This window comes from Balearica regulorum, chromosome 1, assembly GCF_011004875.1.
Source record: "Balearica regulorum gibbericeps isolate bBalReg1 chromosome 1, bBalReg1.pri, whole genome shotgun sequence".
Lineage (NCBI taxonomy): Eukaryota > Metazoa > Chordata > Aves > Gruiformes > Gruidae > Balearica > Balearica regulorum.
In genome coordinates, this window is record NC_046184.1 from 82,133,825 (window position 1) to 82,151,474 (window position 17,650).

At 39.5% G+C, this 17,650-nt stretch overlaps 1 protein-coding gene across 1 annotated transcript in view; it reads left to right on the plus strand.

The window, feature by feature from the left end:
* ANO2 (anoctamin 2) overlaps positions 1–15,013 on the plus strand; it is a 200,244-nt gene extending 185,231 nt beyond the window's left edge. The window contains exons 21-25 of the mRNA XM_075761415.1: positions 3,469–3,621; positions 3,727–3,779; positions 5,725–5,906; positions 12,969–13,074; positions 14,638–15,013. Coding sequence (XP_075617530.1) covers positions 3,469–3,621; positions 3,727–3,779; positions 5,725–5,906; positions 12,969–13,074; positions 14,638–14,919 — 776 coding nt within the window. The 3' untranslated portion in view covers positions 14,920–15,013. The remainder of the gene's footprint in view (positions 1–3,468; positions 3,622–3,726; positions 3,780–5,724; positions 5,907–12,968; positions 13,075–14,637) is intronic.
* The last annotated feature ends 2,637 nt before the right edge of the window (positions 15,014–17,650 follow it).

Sequence of the window (17,650 nt, forward strand, 5' to 3'; positions counted from 1 at the left end):
TCTGAAAAGTGCTTTGGTCTGAGAGACTTCTCTTGATGCTGCTTGTCTTTTATGGTTTTTGTCTCAGGGCTCAGCCAGCCTAAGCCTGGATGAGATGTTGCAGACGTGGCATCAGGTGTTGAGAACGCTGTACATCCTGGGCTGACTCTGAAGCCTCTTTCCTGCCTAAGTCAGACAGTAAAGGTGACTTGTCCTGAGTACCGATAGCTTTTTTTCTCTCATCAGAAGTAAAGTCTGTGTTGCTGACAGTACACTAGTTTCTTGCTTTGATGCCCCAGGGAAGGTGTTATTTCCCATGTCCTCGGCTTCCCCTTATAGACAACCCTCAAACACTTTGTTCACTAGCTTGTGACATGAGGCTGGGTGACATTCACCTCTGCTGTCTCCAGGCTGGCCTACCGGGCAAGTAGGACAGCTATGAAAGAGGCTGCATGTCCAGAGGTCCAACTCCTGGCACAGGTCTCTTTAGCCTTTTGCATCAAAGCGCTCAATCATCACCCAAGTCAGGCAGGGCTCCTATGCAGGATCATAGGGTTGTACGTGAATGCTAGAAGAGCTTTGTATGGAGACCTTGTGGCATAATTATGAACGCAAAAAGGGTATTCCAGGGTTGCCATCAAATCCTCCAGCCAAAAACAGGTTGGCATCAGCTGTCCTTGATGGAACAGACTTTGTGAGTGCCCTCAAAGTACTGTAAATGTTTCCACTGTGACTTGGCAGGTGTCTGCAGAACTCCAGGATGCTGTGACTAGTTTGCTTCTGGGACCTGAACTGTACAGCAAGGATTCTTCTCTTTTTAATCCATGCAGCTTTGCTGACACATTTGTTTCTACAAATACTGACCGAACTAAACAAGCACCTTTAAATTGGCGAGGCCGTTCACAGACTGCTTATTTCGAATGATTGTTTGCTAGTTTACTACACAAGACCATCAGAATGATGGCGTGCTTGGTTCTGTTTCTGTGGGTTTTTACCTGCTTTTTGCATCATTCACACTTTCATAAAAAGGAGGCTAGAAGATTGAAGAGTTTTCAAGATGGCCACACAAACACTTCTGGCATAGAGTTTTCTGTGAAGACATATTTACACAATTGTCCAGAAGTCCTTTGCATACCTTGAACATTCTTTCATGAACTTGAAAAAAAATTAAACTGCATTTTCCCAGGCAATGAATAAAAGGAGCTGCAAGCAACATCAAAGCAAATGCATGTGTGCTTTATACTTAAAGCATTACAAATACCTCTGGGGTTTGTTTGTTTATTTGTTTATTGGGTTTTTTTGTGGGTTTTTTTTTTTTTTTTTTAAATAGAATCCTCCTAGTTCTATTCCTGCTAAATTCACTTAAAACCAAATAAGGCATATTTTGGCACTATGCATTTTTCTAAGCATTTCACAGTTTTTGGGGACATTACTCTAACATCTGTTTTTATTTCCTTGTTAATTCCTTTTCCTGACTCTGAACATAAAATATTCAGGAAAGTATGATTTCAAGGATAGGATGTTGGTGTGCTTTGAAAAAGCTCTGCCTTATTGTACGTTAGGGTATACTCTTTATCTCAAAGCAAAACAATGAGGATGAAAATCAAAAGGCCGTATATATAATACAGAGGTAACACTTTACTGTGCAAATATCTTGTCACTGAGAAGAGAAACGCAGGAATGTCAGTCAGAAGACTTGCAATCTGCACACAAAAAAAGGTGCATACAAGAGAAGATCCTGGATAAAGCTGTTTTATCGGTTAGTTGTAGGTGGTGACAACAGTGCCTAACGAAATTATTTTGAAGTAAACAGTTGTGCTACATAAACCCCTGATTTTTCACAAAAAGTGCAACAGATTTCTCCTATAGTGGAGAGAGAACTTATACAGGGATTTGCTGAAAAAAGAAGCCACAACAAATAGGACCTCATACACACCAAACTTTTTTCTATTCTACTATTTATTTAATTCTGAAGCGTAAGTCGCAGTTAGATTTATTAGTTTAATTTTATTGGGATTATTGCCTTTGCATTTGGGCAGCATGTTTTTCAGTCTCTTTTCTCTTCTTCTATTCCTCATTAGTTTTCTGGGGTAATAAACATCGCTTGCTTCCCTGAAGTATTACATTAAAATAATGTAGCATTTTTGCAAGGAAATGATCCAGTCTCATGTGTAACAATCACTACTAGTGCCTCCTGCTTTCCAGGGAAGACACAGCCTTTTATGTAATTTGTTAATTCCTTAGCAACTTGGAGGGAAAAAAAAAAAGTCAACCCTCTTCAAACTCTAATTGTACCCAAATGAGATTTACCCAGATGAGATGATAGATTCTGTGTGCCCTAAAGTATCACTGAGAGAAGGAATTAAGGATACTCTGCCAACTCAAAACCTGAACAAGCTTGCTTGGAGGAACTTGGGTTTTTTCCTACATTATTCTAAGCATCTCTAGAACATTGAGAATTTTCAGAAAAACACAGTTGTTCCAGCATTGTGCTTTTGCAGGGTGACATTCATTCCTTAGCTGCTTAGAAGATAATTTGTTTGCATGGAGTCAGGTCATCCTATGCCCTAGAAAAGAGGCATGATTCAGTCAGAAAATGACGTGGTCTTTCATTTATATCATTATACTATGGGTGTTGAGCTGAACTCTGTGGTGCTAGCAGTTTAGTACTGGGAAAAAATGACAAAAAATGTGCCATCCACTTTAGAGTGACAAGGTTTCCTTTGGTTGATCATTTTTTTTCCCCTGAGGAAGCAGCCAGGGTTATTAGTTGTATATTGGTTGTAGTAAGCATGGAAAACTCAGGAGGTCTGTGTTTCATTGCAATACTACTTGTTCTTTAGGACCAGTGGACTAGCGCTTTCTTTCTCCCAAACTACTTTACCCAAATTGCAAACCTAGCAAAACCAAAGTGAACATAGCATTCTCCTTTGCTAAGTCTTAAAGAGGACTATATCTAACCTTGGAGGATATCAGTGACATAAAGAGGGATGAAAATGCTATATGACACCACAGGCTCATGCATCTACGAAGATACTTATTCTGTTCCTGTTCTTGACAAATTGCCACTGAGTTTTCCAAAGGAAGCTGAGAAGAGACAGCGACACCTTGTAGATTTTTCCCTCTTGCTTACTTCTGTATCATTTTCCTTACAGGCAAAAGGACAGGGAAGAACAGCACAGTCTTAATCAGTTAATTATATATAAATGCAGAATACTTTCTGAACCCTTTGTCTTTTATTAAATTTATTATTTATTTTGGCTTGTGCTGACATGCTAGAGACTAGAAACATTATTAGAAACATTCATAAAACATAGTGACAAACCTTTCTCTCTTTCATAGTCTTGTTTTGTGATATTTACTACTGGGACCAAATTGTGGAGTTTTATGGCTTTTGTAACCCACAAAGCCCCTCAGTGATTTGTTGTCAGCTGCATTTACCAGCTCCCTTCAGAAGATATCAAAAGACATTGCATATTTCTCTTCCAGTTATCCAGTTTGGCTTTGTCACACTCTTTGTTGCCTCCTTCCCTCTGGCACCTCTCTTTGCTCTTCTGAACAACATCATAGAAGTCCGGCTTGATGCAAAAAAGTTTGTTACTGAACTGAGGAGGCCAGACACAGTAAGAGCAAAAGATATAGGTAAGTAATGAAAAAAAAATTACAGTGAAGATAACAGCAAAAATTCAGTAAAGAAGAAGAAAAATTATAGTAAATCCATTAATAAGTTCTGTTTTTTGCTTACAGGAATTTGGTATAACATTTTGAATGGTATTGGAAAGCTTTCGGTTATCATTAATGTAAGTATTTGGCTATACCAGTTTCTAACCATGATCGTGGGAGCTTATATATTGTCCCTCCAACATAATTTCAAAGTGAAGTCTAATTTTCTCAATTGCTATAAAATACAACAACATCTAAATTATCCAGTTCATTCTTGTGGAAGTGTAAAACATGATTTAATTACAAACAAGATGACTATTCACTCGTCTCATTCTCTCTATCCTAGTGTTATGTAGGACAGGAAGACTAATTCATACAAGAATAACCAATGCAAGGGATGTAAGCAGGCAACATTCCAGATAATTGATAAAAATTTATACCCATGCCTTTTTCTGTTACTCTGCTAGTATAACTGTTGGTATGATAAAAAGGATGTAAATATAACAGAGCAGAAAGTCCTTAGCTAGATAGTATTAGCATTTGTTCTGATACATACAGGTATGGTTACATCCCTAAACATAATTTCTGTAAGAGTAGCTTTTTTATTTTTTTTTTTTTTTTTTTTCTTTTGAGTTGGGTTACACATTCCCCAAGCTACAAAATCTTAATGGAAAAATATATTCTTTCACAGAACAAGAATGATTACATGAACATAATGTGTGTCTGTAATACAGATACACTATGTTTATTGTTCTACATGTATGCCTAAGTAAAATTTTCCTGTATGTGCTTTAAGATCTAAACGACCCATGCCCTAGGAGTTTAATCATAATACTATATCTAGTGGGTTTTTGACTCACAGATCATAGAAACATTTAGGTTGGAAAAGACCTTTAAGATCATCGAGTTGAACCGTAAAATATAAAAGATATCAAAGCACCTTAGAAAGGCAGATGATTGTCACTACTGAAGGGGAAACTTGTGCAGAGGTGTTGTGCAATTTATCTAGTACAATAGCTTCCAGCACAACAGCACTCTGTAGCAGTATCTAAGCTATCATTACAACTGGGAGAACTATAATGCCTCCAGAGAAGCAGTGTTGTTTGACTTGGGTGGAGCATTGTTCACTTATGGCTCAGCAGTTTCCAGGATTTAAGGTAGGAAATCTGTGCAGCTCTACACATACCCATAATTTCGCTGTCAGGCATAGATTTCAGGTTTCCAGCACCAATCCAGCACTTGGCTGTATGAGCAAAAATCTGCAGCCTCTTGGTTTTATCTGAATACATTTTGCAGATTTATGATCCTTGGTTATTTTCTGTGTCAAACAAACTCTGAACATTTTTATTTCCTGGGGATCCCATTAAAATATCAGTTAGCTACTTTTTGTTGGCAGAAATATTAATATGTGCATACCCAATTTTAAAAAATACTGAATGCCCAGTTCTGCCATCTGAATAATACTGATGCAGAAGAACTATTTAGCAAAATGTAGTTTTAAATGAATCTAATGATTTCTTATTAATATGATCTGGATACTTCTGTGTCTGATGCACTTCACAGTTACACAAGTTTTATACCAGCATGAGATCCACCAATGTCATATGTATAAATCCTTACGCAGAGGTGAAAATGGAGGTTGACCACTTTGCACTCAACTGGTTTATCTCAGATAACACTGTGTAACTACACCAAATTATACTCCAAATTATGCCAGCTAGCTATTATGTCTTGTAGGTTTTTTTAAAAAACTAGTGATAAACCTCCTAATAGCTCCAGGGATGGAGAATGTACAGTACATTAATTGTTTTTGTTATTATATGATGTAAGAAATATTCCACTTGCCTGACTGCAACCTTCCCCTGGAGAGACAGAGCAGGTTACTGTGCATTTATATAAGTATACGTTCTGTACCAGGTCTGGCCATTTAACCCTCACTTCATCACCACTCTAAACTTACTTGAAGGTGAAAATTATCACCTGAATTAACTTAATCTAAACCATGTTAGACATAGATTCACAATGCTGCTGTTTGGTTGTGTTGTTTTGCTTTTTTTTGGTTTTTTTTTTTTTGTCTCTCAGGCTTTTGTAATTGCTGTCACATCTGATTTCATTCCACGCCTTATGTATCAATACGCATACAGTCAAAATGGAACCATGCATGGCTTCATCAATCACACGCTCTCATACTTCAATGTCAGTCATCTCAAAGCTGGAACACAGCCAGAAAACTCCCCATTTGCACGGGATGTTTTATTCTGCAGGTAAAGTACTTCTAATGACAGTTTGCATAGTCAAAGTAGTTCCTTCACATCTTTTGTCAGAAAAAATTTTTCCAAGTGGGAACTAGTAATATTTGTGCCTTTAAAAAGCTGGGTTTAAGAATACAGCTTTTAGAGTATTCTCACTATGTTAGAAGGTTCTTAGAAGGGTTCTTCCAGTGCATTAAAAGACAAAATAAATGCTTTAGGCAGACTTACTCAAATAAAAAAATAAATCCTTTCCTTATTGAAAGACATAACTTTCATTAAAAAAAAAAAGTTTTTAAAATGGACACCCACTAATTAGAACCAGGCTTTCTTTTTCTTTATTAAATTCAGTGTTTACTTGATGAGATCTGAGTTTTCAATATATCCTGCCCATCTTTAAAACCTGTACTGTTTCCCATCTATATGGCTTATATTTCAGATTCGTCTTTTGAGACTGGGGAAACAAGGCTCAACTTCCTTTAAAATATATTCAAAATGTCTAGTACACTGCTCCCATAGTGCAGATACCTATGGAGTAGTTCTAGTTTACATGAGAAACAATAACGTAGTTCCAGGGCTCTCAAAGTAACCTTGCTTTTTAATAAAAATAAGCAGAAATTAAAAGAGCTGTTTCAAGGCATTACAACCCAAGGCTGTTCAAAACTGAGGTCCTCGAGTCAGTGCTATATTCAACAGCCTGCCTCACCTTCCTTTTGGATTCCCTTGAAATCACACTGTGCTTAGCCTCCGCAATGGCAAGAAATCATGACAAAACTTGTTCTTCCATTTTCTTTGGAAGGAGAGACTTCATTTATGTTTTTTATTACACACAGGTCTTCAATTGGCCTCCCTTGTTTTGATGCATAATATATTTGCCTATGTTAGCTGTCTTTTTGTGATGCGTGACAAAGTTTTTGAACCTAATACTCCAGGTAGTTGTCATCTGAACCCGTCCTGGTTCTAAAACTAGTTCCACCTCTGTCTTTCCCAGTCTCCTTTCTCAAACTGAGGTCTTCGCTCTCATGCTTTCATTGTGTGGTTTTACTCTGAGATCAAATTTTGGCTAAGGTGTCAAATGTGGGATTCTTGAAATCTATCACCATATTATCTCAGCATCAGTGTCAAAGCAAGGGCACAAAATCAGTTACCAAGCAGAGCATAATGATGAGACAAATCTTACAGGTGACATTCAGATACCATTTAGCATCAGATTGGCCTTTACTTGCATTACTGGTGTATTGAATACTCAGATACTGCCTGAAAGTAGTGCTAGTATTGTAGATACTGTAAATATCAAGTAGTGTTTTCTGGTTAGAGCTTCAGAATTATTTCTTCTTTCCTCCCATTCATTTGAATTAATTGTCCTTGATAAATCTGTATTCAAAACACAGATAGATTTCTTCATTATTAGTTCCAATTATCCCTACAGTTCTGCATATCTGACATTCAGAGTTTCTTAAAGAAATCGTATTTACAGAGTAGATAGAGGCAGCTGCAAATTTTTATAGGGTTACCATTGAGTTATGACTATTAGTTTCTTCGATAAATCTGCAAGAGCAGGTCTCAGTGTGACGTAGAAGGCTTGTAACTAAAGCTAGTTAGGATGCACATTTTTGTCCTACCAAAATCTTTGTCTTCATGTTAAAGTTGGGGAGAGAAAATATTTCAATAAATTAAACATTTTTATTTAAAAAAAAAATTAAACCCCACAAAATTCAATTAATTTTAAATATTAAAGTGAGAGCGTTTAACTCAGCACAGCCACGTCCCGGTGTCAGGAACTTTGTTAAATCTCTGCTGCCTCTTGGGAGGTGATCAGGGCAGACAGAAAGGAATAGCTCTCCAGTGCTTAAAGCTGCATGCTGTGCTCTACCTGCTGCTTTGCTTGTGGCAGACAGGATAAAGCACCTTAAACCTGGGACCTGTCCTCTTTCTTTTCTCAGAATGTTCTTCTGTGTGAGCTCTGCTATTCCCTATTTCTTAGAATTGTAGAATAGAATCATAGAATCATTTAGGTTGGAAAATGCCTTTAAGATCACTGAGTCCAACCATAAATCTAACACTGCCAAGTCCACCGCTAAACCATGTCCCTAAGCACCACACCTACACATCTTTTAAATACCTCCAGGCATGGTGACTCCACCACTTCCCTGGGCAGCCTGTTCCAATGATAGACAATCCTTTTGGTGAAGAAATGTTTCCTAATATCCAATCTAAACTTCCCCTGACACAACTTGAGGCCATTTCCTCTTGTCCTATCACTTGTTACTTCGGAGAAGAAACCAACACCCACCTGGCTACAACCTCCTTTCAGGTAGGTGTAGAGAGTGATGAGGTCTCCCCTCAGCCTCCTGTTCTCCAGGCTAAACAACCCCAGTTTCCTCAGCCGCTCCTCATAAGACTTGTGCTCTAGACCCTTCACCAGCTTCCTTGCCCTTCTCTGGACATGCTCCAGCACCTCAATGTCTGTCTTGTACTGAGGGGCCCAAAACTGAACACAGTACTCGAGGTGCAGCCTCACCAGAGCCCAGTACAGGGCGACAATCACTTCCCTTGTGCTGCTGGCCACACTATGATACAAGCCAGGATGCTGTTGGCCTTCTTGGCCACCTGGGCACACTGCTGGCTCCTATTCAGCCAACTGTTGACCAACACCCCTAGGTCCTTTTCCCCCAGGCAGCTTCCCAGCCACTCTTCCCCAAGCCTGTAGCGTTGCCTGGGGTTGTTGTGACCCAAGTGTAGGACCCAGCACTGAGCCTTGTTGAACCTCATACAGTTGGCCTTGGCCCATGGATCCAGCCTGTCCAGATGCCTCTGTAGAGCCTTCCTACCCTCCAGCAGACCAACACTTCCACCCAACTTGGTGTTGTCTGCAAAACAGCGTCAGTATATTTTAGTATATTGCTAGGAGTTAATTCTTAGTACAATACTACATGTGAGAGTATTGAGCATCTCTGTACTTTCTGATAGACTCTTAAGCCTGTGAAATGCTTTTCTGCTCTCAGTTCCTAGTACTTGTTAATTTGCATCCCCAAATTAGCCTATGTTTTCCTTCAACATGTATCTTGATCCATATGGATCTCCCACTTTGCTGTGACTTTGCTACTTTCAATTTGCTACTGTTTACCTGGTCTCAGTCCCTGCCCTCTCTTTATGGTGTATGTATGTCTGCCAGTGTATTTGGAAATGTGTGCATTAACAACGGTGAAGTGCACTTCTCAGATGAGCGTGGATTCAACAGAGCCAAAATACAGAGAGAAAGGAACAATACACACTAGGTATAAAAGTGGTCCCCACCTGCTAACATCAAGTCTATGACACTGAATTAAAAAAAAGTAAAAAGTGATTGCAAACAAGAAGCATATACTAAAAAACTGACCATGTACTGGTCTGAATGAGAAACAACTATGAGAGCGGTTCTGTTCCATTATCAAGAAATAATTAGGAAAAGATGTCAGCATCCACTTTCACTGTTTCTCGTTATCATTCGGCTCATTTGAATCTTATCAAAATCATAGCTTCAGACAGAACTATCACTGTGATAAAATATGGGGTATCTAGCTTGTGTCCCAAGAGACAAGCAACAAACAATGTCCCTTAAGCTACAACTAAAATCTGCTTTTCTGTTTCTGGCAAATATGTTGGGAACAAGCTGACCTCTCTTATTCTTAGATTTCTGTGACCTCTGGAGATAAATGTGGTTACAATAAGCCTGCCTTTTGCTGCTTACGGGCATTGCCAGAGATTAAGGTATCTTAAAAATAATCATAACAAGCCAGAAACAACTCTCCCACCAAACATCCAGATACATTCTTTGAATATTTTGAGCAGCATTTTCTACAATGTTGTGAACTCTTTGACACTGCTTCCAAATAAACATTGCTATAACACCATTCTGATGCATTATTTTTAATGATTTTTTTCAGAGCACAATGACATTTGTGTAGCTGAAGGCAAATTAAAAGCAAACCTTACTAAGTTATGTGACATTTTTATTGGTTTAGCCCTTTTAATCTTTATAATCTGGTATGATAATAGAGGACATGAAAGCGTGCAGATCTCAGTGAAAAGAAGAAAGCAGCAGATAGGGAGTCATTAAAGGGACTTTTCCCTTAACGCGAGTCTGCTCCAGTATTCAGAAATTTATAAAGTGTCTTTGAATTAATTAATTTTCTTAATGCCCTGGGATTCATCTCATCTACTCCCAATGATCAGTGGTGGATTTTAATGCTTTTTCCTGAAGAATTCTTTTATACTCCTGCATTGCTGAAGCACTATTCTGTCATGTTTTCTTCAATTTCTTGTCAAAGACCAGCTGAAAAAGGAGATTAAACAGATCAGCTTATTTAAACTGATTCACAATTCCACCTACAAAGACATTTTGATTTTTTCTACCAGACTTTCTTTTTCCCCATGCAATACACTTTTTAAATATACTCGCGCATTTCTCTTAGCTCTGCCTGCAGTTCAGTTGTGTCTAAGCCTTGCCTGGCCTTCTCCATCCTGACTTCCACAACATATCTCTACTCTCAGTGTGCATTTTTCTTTTTTCCCCTCAGAACTTTTCTGTGCTCTATTCTTAAACCACATTGACTACTTCATATTATTGTCCTTTTTCAGTGGAATTGGAGTTGTTTGCTATTTTTTAAATGCAATAGTCTTTGGACCGCCAGTTATTTACTCTTTCCAGCATACCTGCTGAAACAAATTTTTTAAGAATCAGGAACTGAAGAGGTGAGGGAAAAGATAGACTTTTTGAAAAAAGAAATTACCTGTAGAATATAGTGGTTAGAAAAGGCCTGGGTTATTGCACTTTGAAGTCCCACGTGCCATAGAACAATTAGAAAGGGAGGTGGGGAGGAGGCCCATCTACCTTGTCTGTAGCTCTGACAACATCTCCCTTCACCATAAATCATTTGCTAGTGTTCTGCTGAATGTAGGTTCAGGCATCATAAGCAGTGTGATTTCCAGCTGAGCCAGGAGAAATTTCCGTGGGGTCTGATGTCCTGCAACACTTACATAGTTTGTGAAGCTCAGAGTACATTAAATGGAAAACCCACCGCAGTTGGTGACCCTTGCAGGTGAACCTGGGCTTCGTTTCAAGACTGGGATTGATTTATAGTGCTAGGCAAAACCCAGAACAAACTCAGTGGTTTTCCTTGGCTTTGATGTTCAAGCAGATTAAATTCAAGGGAACTGATTCTGGCTCTCGCTGCAGCCCTTGCACACAGATTTGAGAAACACGCAGGAGCCCACGTTGTGCAGAAAGGTACTAGAGGGGGAATCTGACAGCGCTGGCACAGCATAGGGCCAACCAGGAATCCTGTGTAAGACAGGACGAAGAGCTCGGCTGCTGTGTACGCACCACTGAACAAAACAAATAATCCATGGTCTAACACAGCCCGGGCAGTGCTTCTGTAAATTAATACAGTCCCTGATTTAAAGTTTGTTTTCTCCTCCTCTCTCTCCTGCATCTCCGGATCATGGGTTGTACCTTGTGTCCTTTGTCTCCAGGAGGTGCAACACAGAATTACATCCAGCATTTCAGACTGAATTTCTTGGGGGGGGGGAAGGGAGGCAGGAGCAGGAGGGCGGGATGTAGGGGGTGTATGGATTGTAAATGTATAATTTCACATGAAAAACCATGTGGATAGAATCTGAAGGTAAGTTTGGTAAGCGCACCTGCAAACCGAAGCTGACAGATTTTATATATGAACTTTCTCTATTATACCCTGATGGAGGCTTTTCCACAGTCTAATGAATCTTACTGTCAGGAAGGGTTCTGTGGTATTCAAAACAGATTTTCCCTTTCTTAATTTCATCCCATTACTCCTAGTCAAACACTGTGAACAGCACTAAATTATCCCTTTCAGTCCTAAGGGCACAATTTGTGCATGGTTATCATGTCCAACTGTGGCTGTTATTTACCAAAGTGGAGCAATACATGTGCTCTTCTTTAATCTTTTCTGGTGAGTCAGTCTCCTCAGACCCTGGATTGTTTTGCTGAACTGCCTTCAATTTATTGCTATATTTTTTTTTTTTTTCCTTTTTTTCCCCCCCCCTCTGAAATCCCCACAGCTGAATGGCTGAATGCAGAATTCCAGGTGTGGCTTTACCTGAGCTGTTCAGAGAAAGGCTAATACCCCCCAGCACCATCATGCCTTCGTTTTGTTTATACATCCACAAGTCATACTGTCCTGCTGCCATATATCAAACTTGTGCTCACTTGCTGGCCACTGTAAGCTCCAGGCTATTTTCATTGCATTTTCTATCAAACTCTATCCTTTCAAAGATCTTTCAATTGTTTTATTTTTAATTATTTTCCATTTCCCCAGATTATTCTCATTGTGTTTCCTGTCTGTATTTCTTATTGCTTTCTGTGTTTCCTGCTATTTGCAAAACTTTCCAATTTAGGAGCATCTGTGACTTTTATTAGCCCGTTGTTTACTTCCAGATGATTGATGATAATAGTAAAAGCATCAGTCTTTACACCAAACCACTAAGGTTCTGTTTTATCCTGTCTAAAGCTAGACAGTTAATTTAGGAAGTGCCTTTCCCATGGCTCCCCCTGTTGTTAATGCAAAGACAGGAACCACCAAAGTGTGAGTCAGATTTTACGTGGGCTGAATTATTCCCTAAATTAATCAAGTTTTAGGTGAGATGAAAGCAGGATTGTCTCCTTCAGTCTGAAAATGCCTTGGACTATCTCTATGCTTTAATTTCAACACTTTATTCCCTGTACACTGAGATCAATTTAACATTAACAAAAAAAAAAAAAAAAAAAAAAAAAAAAGAGGAGACATTTGTAAATCCTGGAAAATCTGGAAATTTCCAACATTAGAACAACATTATGATTTTGGTTACAACTGTGGAAACCAGAAACCAGACTAAGCTTGCTAAATTCAGTGGAGATAGTCCAGCACTAATTCTGGACTTCTATTTCATAATAAGGGTTGAAGTAGGCACATCTGGAGGATTTGATTCTTTAGGTTTTGTGATTGGGAAATCACGTTAAAGCAATTGGTGCAGGAGGAGATTGCTGGAACTGTGTGATAACTCAGCTGTCTCCATCAACAGGTTCAAAGACTACAGAGAACCACCTTGGTCCCCAAATCAGTATGAGTATACTAAACAGTACTGGGCGGTCTTATCTGCTCGCTTGGCTTTTGTTATTCTATTTCAGGTAAGTCTGTTGAGTTGCTGCAATTTCAGCCACAGAAATATCATAATAAATGGTTTGAAATGCATGTGCCAACGAAGCCCATGTCCAATAGAGCTTTTTCTGTTTGCAAATACCCAGCCTGATGTGCTTGCACCCAGCTTGCCGAGGTGTCAGTGGGCTGCAGTGCAGGCTCTCCCTTCGGAGCACTGTGGCACACCTCCTCAGCGGAGATTTCCTCTGCCTTCATGGAAGCGAAGCCCCACAGCCTGCATTAGCCCCTGGCACTAGCAGTGATCCCCAAAACACCCCAGCCTCTTGAGTGTTTCAGTTAAGTGGACTTTATCAGCTTTCATACTCTCAGGGGCACGATTTGTAAAAAGGAACTAAATGCTATGTAGGCTTGTGAATTGCTGTTCTTTACCCAAAGCAAGCAATAAACAGAAGTAATAAATCCTCCAAGGTCTTCTGCTACTTTCTACAAGTAAATGGAGTAAATTCTCCCCAGTGTGGAAATTTCATTGGCAAAAGATTTGCTATCATGGCTTGCCTTCTGAATGGCAGAAACCTTCTGCTCTCCTCCATGGTCTGGGATCCCTCCATAGTTAAATTGGGCCCAACCCTTGTATTGAAATCTGCCTGTCTTTTCTCCTCACCTGCCAAATATTCCTAAGTGTGACTGTGAGTCTTGCGTGGTTTATATTGCCCTCTTCTGCTTCTTTGCTCTGTCTTCAGTAATCTTCCACCACTGGCTGCAAAATGTTTGAAACCAGCTGGTTGTGCTGGACTTCAAATAGCCTGCCTGTTGTTCTGCCAGAGTACATTCCCTGGTTAATTAGCTCCATTGTCTCAGATGGGGACAGAGGGTTCATGCTAGTAGCCTTGTCAGCAAACATTCTCACACATTTTCAGGCATTACACAACACGGCAGTTTTCAAAGCATTATCATGATAATATAAACCCCAAAGTACAATTTATTTATAAATTTCACAAACAAGCAAAACTTTACCCAGTCTGCTTCCTGCTCTGTGTTAAGAGCATTACCTGTAATGACCTTGACACTTCAGATTCAAGGTTGTGGCTTGCACGCTGCAGTAGCGTAAAAAAATCCTACTTGTCAGCAGTCAGAAGGATTTGAGGACGGAATGACCACGGAAGTTGTCTGCTGTCTGCTCAGGCCACATGGTATGACTGTGTTGGAGGATGCTTTCACTGACGTTGCCCTTATAGTAATGAATTCTGAACTCAGTCTCAATGAATTTGATATTGAGAGCTGAGCACCTTTGAACACCTGTAAAGAATAAGGCTATTTTATCTGCGTAGGCCATGAATTGTTTGATGAATCCAAGTCCTTTCCTGTTTCAGACCTGAAGTGTGCATTTAATTCAACCACTCCACTGAGGGGGAGTTGTACACAAATGTAAGCTGTTTCTTGAACTAAGGCCTTACTCGACTGCTTAATGCTACATACCATCAGTAAAATGTGTTTGATGCCTGCCTCATAGCTATAGCAAAGGTTTGGGTTTGCTCTAGTGTGAGTACTGTGGATTTTTTATACTTGCTTCATGTCTGTTGCTGTGTTTACAGAACTTGGTGATGTTCCTCAGTGTTCTAGTTGACTGGATGATTCCCGATATCCCCAAGGACATCAGTGAACAGATCAAAAAGGAGAAGAGCGTGCTTGTTGACTTCTTCCTGAAGGAAGAGCATGAAAAACTGAAGCTGATTGAAAGCTTTATCGCACGTGACAAGCAGAAACACAAAAGTGGGACCAAAGGCGAAAGGATCCGGGCTGCCAGCTTCTGTCAGTTTAACCGAAGTCAGAAAGGCAGCTTTGCCTCCTTTAGCTCACAGCACACAGAAGTGTGACTCCTTAGGGAAGGGTAACATACTATGCTTACCTCTGCAATACCTGCTTACTGTGTGACGTGATTCTGAACGTGGAGCAAGGGAGGGAGAGACAGTCAAGGAAGAGACAGGGAGCAAAAAAGAGGCTTCTTTTGCTTCCTTTGAAGCTCCATGTGCAAGCGTCTCCATTACATTTTATACGCTATCTGGGCTGCAGCATTTTCAGACTTTATCAGTGTGAGATACGGGCTATATTGTGGCTGTAGCTGATCCTCGTGGTGATGCATGTGAGTTGGGCAGGCACGCAGGATTCTCGCTTGTGCAGTCTCAGCAGTAGGACCACAGCCGTCCCTCTTCCTGCAGATGCCCTGTGGGGCACAGGGAATAGAAGAGACACTCCTGCCCTAGTATCTATCTTTTGGCAGATCTGACCCACCACAGTGAAGTGCACACAACGTGTGGTCTCACAGTTTGTAGCTGCCAGCGGATGGTTTATAAACATGTGGAGTCTCAATGAGTCCTTGTGCCTTCCTAACGTACACTGCCACTTGGTGCTGTCTCTGTAGAACGTGCTGGGCTGTTGTTAAGGGCACAGAGCTGTGGGAACAGAAGGAATGAAAATCACTGGCCACTTTTCATCTACAGATATATTGTGTTTTGCTTAGCAGGAGCCTGAATGTATGTGCTAATGAGCAGAGAGGCCACAACATATGCATCAGAATGAAGTAAAACTGCTAGAACTAGGGAAGCTCATTGTTATTCATTGTCCTGAACCAAGAAAAACCCCCAAAAACCCTGCATGTTTGATTGTCCTTTCACTTAGACTGGGAATTCAGCCAGTATCAAGAGGAATCGCACCACTGAACCAACACCAGTGAGAAGCTGACGAGTGATAATGGAATCAAGCCCTGTAAATCATGTGGCATCTTCATGTACATTGCGCATAAAGTAACAAAAGTTGCTGCTGTTGTGCATTTATTGTAAAGCAAAATATCTTGCAGAACTGCATTTTATTGGAAGATAAACATGTTCACTAACCAAGCTTTCATCTACAAGCATTTAATAAATAAATGTATTCTGTTATGAATGAAAATAAAACTTTCTTAAAAAATCTGTTTCTTTTACTGTAGATTCTGTCTCTAACCCAACTCAAAATTTGGAGTCTGTGTAAGAGATTTTCTTCTCATTTTGTGTTCTCAACAATGCTTTCAAAACCATCAAAAATACAAATCAAAAGAAATGCTTCCGTTTCAGGCATCATATACAATATGACAGCTCTTTAACATTATAATGATATTTTATATAATTCTGAAGCCTAGGAATTTCATTGTTCCCTTAGATGCAAAAATCTTTTTCTATAAGAATTTTTGGTAATTTAATGAGAGATGTGAAAATAATGGTGGTGTTTTGTGTTTTATTTGTTTGGTTTGTGGTTTGTTTTTTTTTTTTTTTTTTTTTTTAATTCAGTGCCTAAACTAAAGAAAATGAAAATAGGACAACTGTTTCAGGATGGGCTGAAATGAAAAGTTTCATTCTGGAGTTTCATTTTTAAAGTTTCATTTAGGGCTATTTATGCCTTCTACATTGTAGATCAATTTTGAAATGATAATGTCAACTTGAATAAAATTGCAAGTGCTTAACTTTGTTGAACCACAAGTCTGACCTCTCCAAATGTTTTCTTCTTTTTCCCCTGTCAAAACGCATTTGCTGAATTTTAAATTAATTCAGAGAGAATTCTGCCCCCTTCTGAAACTGCTGGGGTTTTTTTAATGAATAACAATTTTCTAGGGATATTGTCCAGATCTCTATATATGCTCAAGACTACAAATACAGTTTGTAAATGTGCGAAAATGTGTAGTATTACAAGGTTTCTCCTTTTTTAATCTATACTTTATTGAAAGCAAGCTATTTGAAGAGCTCCTGACACAATGTACCAGGTATAAACTATATATTTGGTGTTTCTAATTGATTGAGATAGGTAGGATAATTATAGGAAAATAGTCATCTTCTTAAATACAATTTAAGCTTTTTATTAGTATAAATACCTCATAGTCACCTGTGGTCATGTGAACAACATCCTTGTCAGGCCCAAAAGTCATGTTACTGCATTTGGGGAGGCTGAGAGCATGGGATTTGTATGCTCAAAACATAGCTATTAAAATTTAGGCAGGTTGCTTCTGCGGTCACCAAAGAGATAAAGGCACCAGCGGCCAGCTACTCATCCCATCTCCACACTGCTGTCTGAGATGGGCAGATGAACCACCTTGGAGGATGCCCATCTCCTTCCCTGCACTGCAGCAGCAGCCCCGATGTCTGTCTTAGGTTCAATGCTTGGGCTTTAGGTTGCAGAAGTCCAGCACCTAACCTCCCAAGTCAGAGTGCTTAAGATGTTCAGATCAGTGAAAGACAGCGACTGCTAGATTCCCAGTTGATTATGCTTGTTTTGTTTTAATTTTGCTAGGTGCTTGAATGAATATCTTTTGTAAGAATTTGGCTCCCTGCTGGAAATCTGTGACAGGGCTAAGACATAAACCTTGCTTTCCCTCCTCTAAGACTGACATTTAAATGAGGGCACTGTATCTCCTCAAAACCAACTTGTCTCATTTTTCTCTCAAAAGACCAACAAGCCCTGTCAGGGATTACAAGGTCTAATATATCAAGGCAGTCAATATTAATGACATCTATTCCTTCATTTATTCTGGTATTCTGGTGGTGGATTTGGGGGGCTGGAACTGTCTATGTTCGTTGTTTA